This window comes from Anastrepha ludens, chromosome 6 (assembly GCF_028408465.1).
Source record: "Anastrepha ludens isolate Willacy chromosome 6, idAnaLude1.1, whole genome shotgun sequence".
Lineage (NCBI taxonomy): Eukaryota > Metazoa > Arthropoda > Insecta > Diptera > Tephritidae > Anastrepha > Anastrepha ludens.
The window spans coordinates 23,263,917-23,274,200 of NC_071502.1; the positions used below are offsets into that span (position 1 = coordinate 23,263,917).

Genomic DNA, 10,284 nt, shown 5'->3' on the forward strand with positions numbered 1-10,284 from the left:
GATATCATATTCAAAAAGTGATGTCAACAAATCTACTTGAACCAAAAAAAATGATTATTATCGCCAACATTAAAAAAATTGTGTTTTTTTTAATTAAAAAAAACACATGGGTCCGTCGAATATTGGCAACCCAGTATTTGGTGTCGAAGATATTGTTTATATAATTCATGATACACGTCATCCTTTCTAAAATAAAGTTTCTTATTTTCGTATACTTAGCTCCTTAGCTTACTTTTGGTAGCTTTGTACGAGGTTGGATGTTCCCACATCCACTGCGTTTCCAAAGCTAGTTCCTCATACTGTGCCGTTTTCAGAAAGGATCGTTTGTCGCATTATCGATTTTTTTTCGTGCAAATAATCATTTATCCTCTATTAATTTCTCTCTTTTTACCTCTATTTTGGAACGCGTAACGCCCAACTCGCTTCACCAAACACAAAACTGTCAAATCACTTTTTGAAATACAAATCTGGCTTACTTTAAATACAACCAAAAAATTTACTTCACCATATATGAACTTCTACTTATATTATACATACATATAAGCAAAACTTTTTGTTGTTTTATAGAAATTATAGTGCAATTATTATGTTTTAAAACATCTGCGTGCCCACCTATTGTTCTTTTTATCGTTCATTGTTGCTTATTACTTGTCTCGCTTTCGTTTACAAAAAAGCTCTACAAGACAAACTAAAAAAGCCAGTCCCATTCCCGCACCGTACAGCCACCATATCCAATATAGATCCTCGGTGGTTAGGATATGTCCCTGCCTCGTTTGTGTTGGTAAAGTTATATTGAGTTTCCCAGCAGCGACCATGTCAGTGTACACCCAATTTTGCCAGTGATTCATCAGACCCGAACTTATTGAATTGTGGATAAATGTATTGAACTCTTCTCGGTAAATGGAATGTGGGCCCATGGGTACACCCATCTGCAAATTGCCTGCCAAATACATATTTTTATTAATATAAAATAGTGGCCTCCCCAAGTCTCTTTGATATTCCTCCAGCGCCGTCCACAAAGAACTCGTAACCGTGTAGCCATAGTGTGTGTCCAACGTTTTACGCTGTTGATAGTAATCGTTGATGGATGACGTTATAAGAAATACATTTTTGTACTTCTCAACAAACTCCGTGCCAACAAAATGTTTCAGTGCGGTGTACTCGGTTAAAGAAATTCGTATACGCGTCGGTATATGGAGGAGTTCATCAAAGGTGTTAACTCGCTGTGGCCTGGGGCTGCTGGTGAGATATGTTTGCAGATAGGCTGTGCTGATAGTGTTCACATAGATGCCGGCTATAAAGAGCAAAATACAGATGAACCGCTTCAGTGACGCAGTTGAAATGTGCAGATGTGTCGCCTGTCCTAGGATGCTGCGCAGTGTTACATTCGTAAGAGTGCGCAGAAACAAATTGAAGCTTCTTTTACACGAACGATGCCGAAGCCCGCGATCAGCTTCCAGGGTGAGCAGACTTGAGAAGATCACCAGTAGAAGGAGCATGACGATGCCGAGAAATGATATAAATATCAGCAGGAAAATATCGCTAGTGGGTGGCAGAGGTGGCAGCGGCAGCATGAGTGTCCAGAAGAGCGGAAGTAGAGGTGTTGAGACTTCCGAGCTATTCAACATCCAACCGATGCCAGTCAATCCCATCAACACATCGAGCGTTTCATTCTGTAGCATTTTGAATATCTCCGCATACTCGTACGTGACGTCCGGTTCAACTGTTGTTGGGTAGATGAGGGTTGCGTTTTGTTTCGCAGCAAATGCCTTAATAATTCTCGCCATGTAACCACCTATTTGGGTCCGGCCTAAGTGGTCACGCCAGACTATCGAACGCGGCTCATTTTGATCAGGCAGCGTACGGAGGGCAGCGCCCTGCATGTCCTTCACGCGTACGGGAAAACAAGGTTCTTGCCACAACCTTTGCTGTTGCAAATGGAAGTTCGGAAAGTGACTGTATGTATAGAAGTGCCCGTCGCTTTCGAAGTCACTGTAAACGCCCATGACATTCAGCAGCTTCGTGCGTGCACAGTATTCGAAAAGTTTCTGCCGTTGTTGCTGTAGTTCGTTGCGTCTACGCTTCGATTGTTTCACATAGCGTGCATGCCACATAAAAAGAATACGCACTTGGCGTTCCACTCCAAGACAATCTATCATTTTAGCCAAAAATTGCGGCCGGAAGGGTTCACTCACACAACGCACTACCAGTATTTCGCGATTTACATCGGAACCCTGCCGCTTGCAGTGATTTGTCGCTCTCAGCAAGATAATGGAAATATTTGTGTTTAGTGATTTTAAAGTAGCGTCGTCCAGGCAGGATCCCTGCTCGAGATCGGCATCAAAGACCACCAGTGTTTCGATTGCGCGCTCCATACGAATTTTTTCTATGAGCTTTGAGATATTTGCGAATGTTTCCGCTCCATCGTACGCACGAGCTGGGTATGTGTTCGATGGATGGAGGAGAGCCACAAGTAGCCACAGAATATTGAAGGTGCGCCACATTTTGCAACTTCTCCGTGTGGTGATTAAGACTAGAGTGGCGTTTGCTATCTGCGGCAAACACTGGCAAGCACTTCAAATGCAATTAAGTGCCAACTCGGTTAGTTCTTCTAAGGTACTTAGTGTAATTACAGCGGCCTCAGATAGCATTTTGTTAGTTATTACAAGTCTGGAGATTTAATCAATCTGATTGTAGAGGCATTTTTTGGAGGATGTCGCAGACGGAGTTTTGCATGCTATTTTTAGGGTTTTTTAATGAAATGCACTGTATGAATGTAGGTAAAAGTTTTTTGTATTCAATTAATCCACTTTGGAAAAACAACAACATACGAGTATATACACGTTTTCAATGGGCGTCGTGGTAGCACGCTACCCTTAAGTGACACTCTGTAACCAGAACTTAACTATTTTACAAAGAAGTCCACGACGGGGGTTTTGATGATACTTCCCCAATTGTCATCACATCGACCAAATCTCTAGAGAACTCTAGCTTCATAAGGTCTGCTGCAATATCGCTAACTCCCCTCCATTTCATTTCGTCGTCAATCGCTTTTGTTAGCAAAGCATATGGGGACAAATTAACTCTTACAATTTATTGAAATCTGCTCAGCGTCCTCATAAAGAAAATGTGATAGACATCTTCTTATTCCACGTTCTGATAGTAGTCGCGGAATATGACTCCTCATGTATGGATTTATAGAGGTGGGATTTGAAATATCCATGACCGCTCATAGGTTGGATCAAGTATTAATCCGCTTCATTCAGACTTTCAAGTTGAATGTACATCGGTATGTCCAAATTCCATATAATGAGCTGTTCCTTTTATGTTGGCGGCCTCGGACGCTGCACTTACTCGACGCAGTTCGCTTGATAATTAAGAATCCAAGATGCTTATCAGGATTAGCCCCGGATTCTTTCGACACTTCGTCAAATACCATCTGCGATATCATATAAAAGGGTTCTCGACTGATAGTAGCCGGGACAAGCATTCTGAGATAAACGGATTCTATGACCTCTAGCGAATTATCCAAAATTTTTCCCTAATTCGCAATGTTAAATGAGTTTTTAACATCCAAAGTAATGGGGACACAGGATTCCTTAGCTCCACTTAGCCTTTTTATTGCAATTTGTGCTAGCTTCACTGGTGAAAATACCAGATGAACTGTTGATCTTCCATTGCAAAATCCAATTTATTATCAGTTATGGCGTTCCTGCTATGCACCTCAATTTCCAGTCGTTTTGCATTCACTCTTTTAGGGATTTTTCCAACTAAGTCCGGTAAGCAGATCAGTTTATTGTTAGCGGATTCACTCGACGGCGTTGCACGTTTCGCGATTGGCTCTAGAGTTTTTTGTTTCCAAATATTTCGAAATGAAATTTTAACCAAAGAAATCTAGAAAACTTCAGCGTTCACTTTCTAGATTTCCTGCTTTAGACAGATGCGGGTAGCTCTACATATAGTTTGCTTTTGAAAAACGTTTAACCTGTCTCTTGATCGTTGATAAAGCTTTGTGTTTTTAAGCCATTTTTTACATTTAGCTATCCGATGCATCCATCAATACGCCTGTATGTAAAGTATTGCAAGTTAGGCGCATCACAGGTTGTACTAATTACCGCCATTAGCTGCTCGGCCGTAAATTCCGAGGTCACATAGAAGTTTTATACTGGCAACACTTTCGTAGACAAAGCAGTATGTAGAAATAAATCGCTCCGACCCCGATGTGGCGGACTCCGCATGTAATAGCTGAGTGGTTGCCTCACACTAGATTATACAGCCTCTACAGATCTTTGACCGAGAGATTTATAGGAAAATTCCTTGATATGTAGAGATTTTCCTTGAACGTTATTCTTGAGTCAATGATGACTCCTAGGTACTTCAAGTACGGCTGAGACCTTATGCTCGCCTACCGCGAGCACGATCTCCGCGCGTGCCCTCCATTTTCTTTTCCTCTGCGCTGCAAGTTCCAGTTTTGTTGCTATCAGCCATTTTCGTATACGTGAAATTGCATCATTGCCTATGGCCGTCAGAGGCTCGAGACTTTTATCTACTACCACCAGCGCGATATCATCAGTGTACCCAACAAGTGTTACTGCTACGAGAAAGGCCATTTTAAGCACGACGTCATACATTACGTTGCATAGCGTTGGACCAAGTACCCGGCCTTGCGGCACACCAACGGTCACCTTATATTGACGGTCATCCGTGTCGTAGAGTAGCAGCCTATTGTTGAACTAGTCGTCAATAATGCGCTGTAAGTAGGTCGAAACTTTAAGGCCGGCGGGCCAATTAGATGTCCTAAATTCAGTAGTTTTCGCGAAGCGTTGTAGGATGAGAAAAAAAACAATTAGCCAAATGAAGTTTTGGGGATAGTTTAATATATATTTGAGCTAAAAAAAAAAATTTGTACAATCTCCTACAATATATTGTAAGCCGAGTTATCAAAAGATTCCCAGAGCGCCTGTATCCAACTTCTGTACAAGATACAACTTGCAATTTTCATCTGAAAACAAAAAAAAAAAAAAGATTATTAATTTTGATGTAATTATCTTCGATGTGAACTAAGAAACACGTAAAATTCGAATTTTTGGGGAAGGTAGAAAAAAAAGTGGTTTTTCAAGGAAAAAAAAAACTCTTCAACTGGGTAAAAAAGTCGCTTAAAAAAGTTTTTGAATGTTTTTTAGTTCACATAGAAGATAATTACATCGAAATTAATAATCTTTTTTTTTTTTGTTTTCAGATGAAAATTGCAAGTTGTATCTTGTACAGAAGTTGGATACAGGCGCTCTGGGAATCTATTGATAACTCGGCTTACAATATATTGTTGGAGATTGTACAATTTTTTTTTTTTAGCTCAAATATATATTAAACTATCCCCAAAACTTCATTTGGCTAATTGTTTTTTTTTTCTCATCCTACAACGCTTCGCGAAAACTACTGAATTTAGGACATCTAATTGGCCCGCCGGCCTTAAATGCTGCGAGCGTTCCTATTATCTGGCGCCAGGTCGGAGAGTTCAACGCATTTTTTATGTCGAGTATTACCATCGCCCAGTAGTTGCCAGCTCTCCAACTTCCATGTATTGTGGTTTCTCGTGCAATGCTCATTACCAAGCTGATGGCATCCACTGCCGAGCGCGCTTTTCAAAAACCACACTGCTTGGGAAACAGCCCACCAGGTCTTTCCACGAAGTCTTGTATTCTGTTGCACACTATTCGCTCCAGCATTTTACCGATATTATCTAACATACAGGATGGTTGCTCTGGTGGATTTCCTGGATATAGCAAAACCACTAGTCGCTGCTTTTGGCAATCGTCGGAGAATGCACCTTCCAGAAGGCAGTTGGGATATATATATATTTGGTTTCAATTCGACAGCCGTTTTGAGGGCTTCATCTTTATCTTTATCTTTATCATTATCATTATCTTTATCTTTATCTTTATCTTTATCTTTATCTTTATCTTTATCTTTATCTTTATCTTTATCTTTATCTTTATCTTGATCTCTATCTTTATCTTTATCTTTATCTTTATCTTTATCTTTATCTTTGCCTTTATCTTTATCTTCTTCTTTATTTATTTCGCCAGTTTTTTCTTCTTTCCTTAAATTTAACTTTTCAAATTTTTGACTTTCTGGTTTTCACCACCTTTGGATTTTATAGCTTTTTTTGTTGTATAAGGCCCGAGCAAAGCAACCCCTCCCATACGAATTTAATAAAAGCTGTCCTCGCAGTTTCGTTTATTCTCTCTCATACATACATACATACATTTTTTATCTTATATTTAAAATCAATTCCAAAAACAACAAAATCTCATTAAACCAAATCTTATATCTGCATTTACTCTTTCCACGTTCCACATTTCATGTTCCTCTTCGTCAATTACTTTTCTCTTACAATACAAAACGTTCCACAATAAAAACAACACTGCTCATACCCAGTCCACAGACTAGTAAGTACCACGGCAACGTCATATCTTCCACACGAATATCGTGAAAGTACTCGATGCTACTATTGTCCTTCAGCGATAATTTTCCAGTTGCCAACATATCCATGAAAGTCATTGTGCGCCATTGTTCCACAAGACCCGTTTCGATTACTCGAAATATCATCTCATTCAAGGGTTCTCTTAGGTATGAGTTATCAGCCAAGGGTATGCTCATCAAAGCATGACCAAAAAATTTTAAAGTTGGTGCCAAACAGAAAACTTTTCTCTCGAATGTTTGTTGTTGTAACTCGAAAATAGGCCAAATTGATTCCGGCATACTATAGCCATATCTAGTGTCATACTCGCTACGGTGACGTCTAAATGTTTTGGTATCTGCTAACTGTAATATATCTTTGAATATCTTATTGAACTCAGGTCCAAGTCCTTTCCGAATAGTCTCGATTTCATTGCGGTCAAACATGACTTTGAAATTAGCGCGTCGCATATCATCAAATGTAAGAATTCTCGGCTTCAGTGGAGGGCTCGTGAACAACGATTGAAAGTAAGCTGAATACAGGCTGCTAACGAAGAGGCCGAGTAGAAAGAGAAAAATGTAAAGCATTTTCATTGAAAGTATTGGACGTTTCCGTATGAGTAGAGATAGGCCAAATATGCCACGAAAGATATTGTCATTAACTAATACATTGACCAAATTGAAGTCTTTTGACTTTTTGTAGAATTTATGATTTATAAAACTGTCCAGAATTGAGAAGAGCAAACCCAGAATCGCTAAAATTGTAATGACCTGTGTCGTGACGACCATCAAGTATATTTTCGAATACTCAAGCGGTTGCGGACATGGCAATACAATAAACCATTCAATCGACTCCACGGTATACGACATATACGGATAGGTGGTCTGCACATCATAAGATGATGGGCTTAAAGTGATTGCTATGTCCAAAATACCTTGCATGATATAACCCCCTAGAACACTGACATGGAGACCGTCACCTGGTGTAACCGGACGTAAATATTGGAATGTGACATTGTACTTTTCCGCAAAGGCGATCATCAGACGGCCAATGTAGCCACTCAAATGTTGTTGACCTGAGGCGTCTTCATAAATCATAGTACGTGGCTCAGTTTGTGCCGGTAGAGTAATGAAAGTTCTTCCCTGCAGATTAGTGTAATGACAAGGAAAATTGCTCTGCGTTTGATTCAAAAGCTCGGGCATCCAACGTCCACTAGGAAATGGGTAATATCGATAGATCAGTGATTCTGTGTAGAAATCATTGAAGATCGCGATCACATTCGACATGATCTGACCTTCCAAGTAGTTCCGTAAGGTAGTTAGAAGTGTGGGCGAGGGTTTTGCGACTGCGATGCGTAAAATAATGCGAGTCTGACGTCTGTGTTGTAAGTTGGCGGCCATAATGCTGAGTAGCTTGAGATTGAGCTGTTCTTGCAAGCAGATTACTGTGAGAATTTTACTGTTGAAACGGTCCTTAAGCTTGTCTGCCGATGACTTATAGCCGGAGACGAGTATCAACGGTATTTTTAAGTGCTTCCACAGTTCGTCAATAGGTAGACAACTTTTGTTCGCTGTTTGTAAGAGAAAAAGTGTATCAAAGGGATCCTCTTCGTAAATTCGGCGTAGTGTATCGAGAAACGGATCATCCACAGCCATGTCTTGGATGCGTTGTAAATGGGTTGAGCCGGTGGCGTTGAGCAGACAGAGCAGCAGCAATGAACGTAGATGCGTTGCTTTTAATAGCCGCATGTTTTAGTACTAATTAACACTTTGATTTATTTCCACCCTAGTTCTATCAGCTATTGTCAAGATAATTGTCTTTCTTGTCTAAGAGGCTGTTTCCTAAAGAAAGAATAAAAATAAATATTAATTTCGATTTTTTTAAACAATTAATTGTCGGTTTTTTCTCGAAAATTTGAAGAATATTTCCTGAGGTCGCCACATTGTTAATTTAGTTAATTTTGATGAAAACAAAAGCTTCGATCGAGGATAAGAGTAGCTATTAATAAAACTTTTATTTCTTGTCCGATTGATTTTAGATGAATCTCCAAGTACTTGTGATGATCACCGCAAGGGAATTCTGGAGAAACGGGCACGAGCAGCGATAAATTTTACGATTTTTTTTTTTTTTTTGTAATTTTGCTAAAGTTTAGTCGAAACGTGATTTTTTAATGCTATGATTTTTTAAATTTGTAAAATAAAGCAATTAACTAATATAGAAAAACAATTAGTGAAAATCATCATTTTTTCGTGCCTCTGATTACCCTTAATCTCCTAAAGGGTCGAAACCGATTCTTAAAAGTAAGATTAGTATAATTTCTTTAACTTAGGTCTACGGCTAATTTTTACCATGCCTCTCTCAGTCAGACAGACATTTTTAATAAATTTTTCTCGAAACCAAGTCACCAGTCAAGTCACTCGGGTTCATAACTCGAACTAATATGATTGAGGTTACATTTTAATTCTATATTAATAAAGATATTCTGCATAGAAGTACGGATCAATTTTTCTTTGATGCGTTTTAGAAATTTTTTTGTAAAAATTTTTAGACTTTTTTGCTTAATTTTGAACTTAAAAACAAAACTCGATGTACCAAGAAACAGGCCCATACATATAATACGCTAGGCATACCACAGCTAATCAAAAGTTTGTATGTATAATAAAAAAATTTCACTTTAAAGTAGAATTGGCAGTCCCAGTTGGCTGGTAAAACAAAAGTTATTTCTATAAAGTCCTGTTTCCTTCGTATTTAAGTACTAATTTTAAGCGTCAAGTCGGATTTATATCTGCACTTAAACAAAATTTATAAGCAGCCAACCAACCTCTTGTTTTTCCCCTAAGGACTTTATCTTTTTGTTCACTTTTATAAATAAAATCTGTTTTGTTCCACCACCTACAATTCTTTTATTTGAGCCACGCACCTCGAATGCTAATAGAATCGAATATTTCTTAGCTAAGCAATTAACTACAACAATAATTGTGCGCAGTTGGGCGCGCTTTGAACAATCGCAACTTCACTTAACTCAAGCAAACTCTCTACTAAGTTCAACTCATTTCCTGAACAACTATAACTAAATGCAATGGTGTAACAGAATAGATCATAGCCTTCAACACTTCTCGTTTATCATGCAAAACAATATTCACCTAATGCATTTTAATAGCGGCGTTAGTCTCCGAGGTATTAAAGCAGTAGCTGCTTTGCATTTGCTTCCTATTGATGTGGTCGATTTTTCTTATAGCCTTAACAACGCATTTGACAATTAGCAAAGCCAACCACCCCAGAGCATTTAGATAGGATAGCTAATTTGCGTATGAAGGAGCGCCGGTTTGATAATGTGCAAGTATTTGTGTAACAAAGCGGGAGTGGGAGGAAATGCGATTTTGTGTTTATCGCCAGTTGGAGTATACTATCCTATAGCGCTGTTCAATACTTCGGTGTTCATCGTGGCTTGTTTTATAGAGGGATTCACTTGAGTGTGTCAACAGTATTTACTCTTTGTCATGCTGCGTAAAAATCGCATCGGCTTGGAGTAACTCGAACAAAGCCGAATTAACCGTTTGAATTAAACTTTTAATTGTATTTTAATAATATTCTTCATAGAAGTAAAGGCAGGTTTTTCGATAAATTACACAGTTTTCCTTAAATAAAAGTTCTAGGTTTTTTTTTTTTAATTTTGAACGTATCGGCCAATAAGATATCTGCGAAATCAATATAATAATATTGAAATCACGTTGATCTGTCAGCGGTGCTTCTGAATGACGAAGTCAACGTTTGTTACTCGTTCCGTATTTCATTATGGGAACTAATTTCAATGCGCCGGTACA

At 38.8% G+C, this 10,284-nt stretch overlaps 2 protein-coding genes across 4 annotated transcripts; both read right to left on the minus strand.

Annotated features, from left to right (window-relative positions):
• Positions 1-644: 644 nt before the first annotated feature.
• LOC128865859 (uncharacterized) lies at positions 645-2,504 on the minus strand. The gene has a single exon (XM_054106240.1). It carries the CDS (start codon positions 2,502-2,504, stop codon positions 645-647), a length of 1,860 nt encoding a protein of 619 aa, XP_053962215.1.
• Positions 2,505-6,204: 3,700 nt separating this feature from the next.
• Positions 6,205-9,507, minus strand: LOC128866696 (uncharacterized). Of its 3 annotated transcripts, none has more exons than XM_054107602.1 (2): positions 9,381-9,507; positions 6,205-8,301 (listed from the first exon to the last, which is right to left on the minus strand). In XM_054107602.1, the coding sequence occupies exon 2, from the start codon at positions 8,206-8,208 to the stop codon at positions 6,391-6,393; it is 1,818 nt and encodes a 605-aa protein (XP_053963577.1). In that variant the 5' UTR covers positions 8,209-8,301; positions 9,381-9,507; the 3' UTR covers positions 6,205-6,390. The 3 variants fall into 3 exon arrangements, with proteins under 3 accessions (XP_053963577.1, XP_053963578.1, XP_053963576.1); XM_054107603.1 differs by having other exon boundaries at positions 9,357-9,507; XM_054107601.1 differs by having other exon boundaries at positions 9,282-9,507.
• Positions 9,508-10,284: the final 777 nt, after the last annotated feature.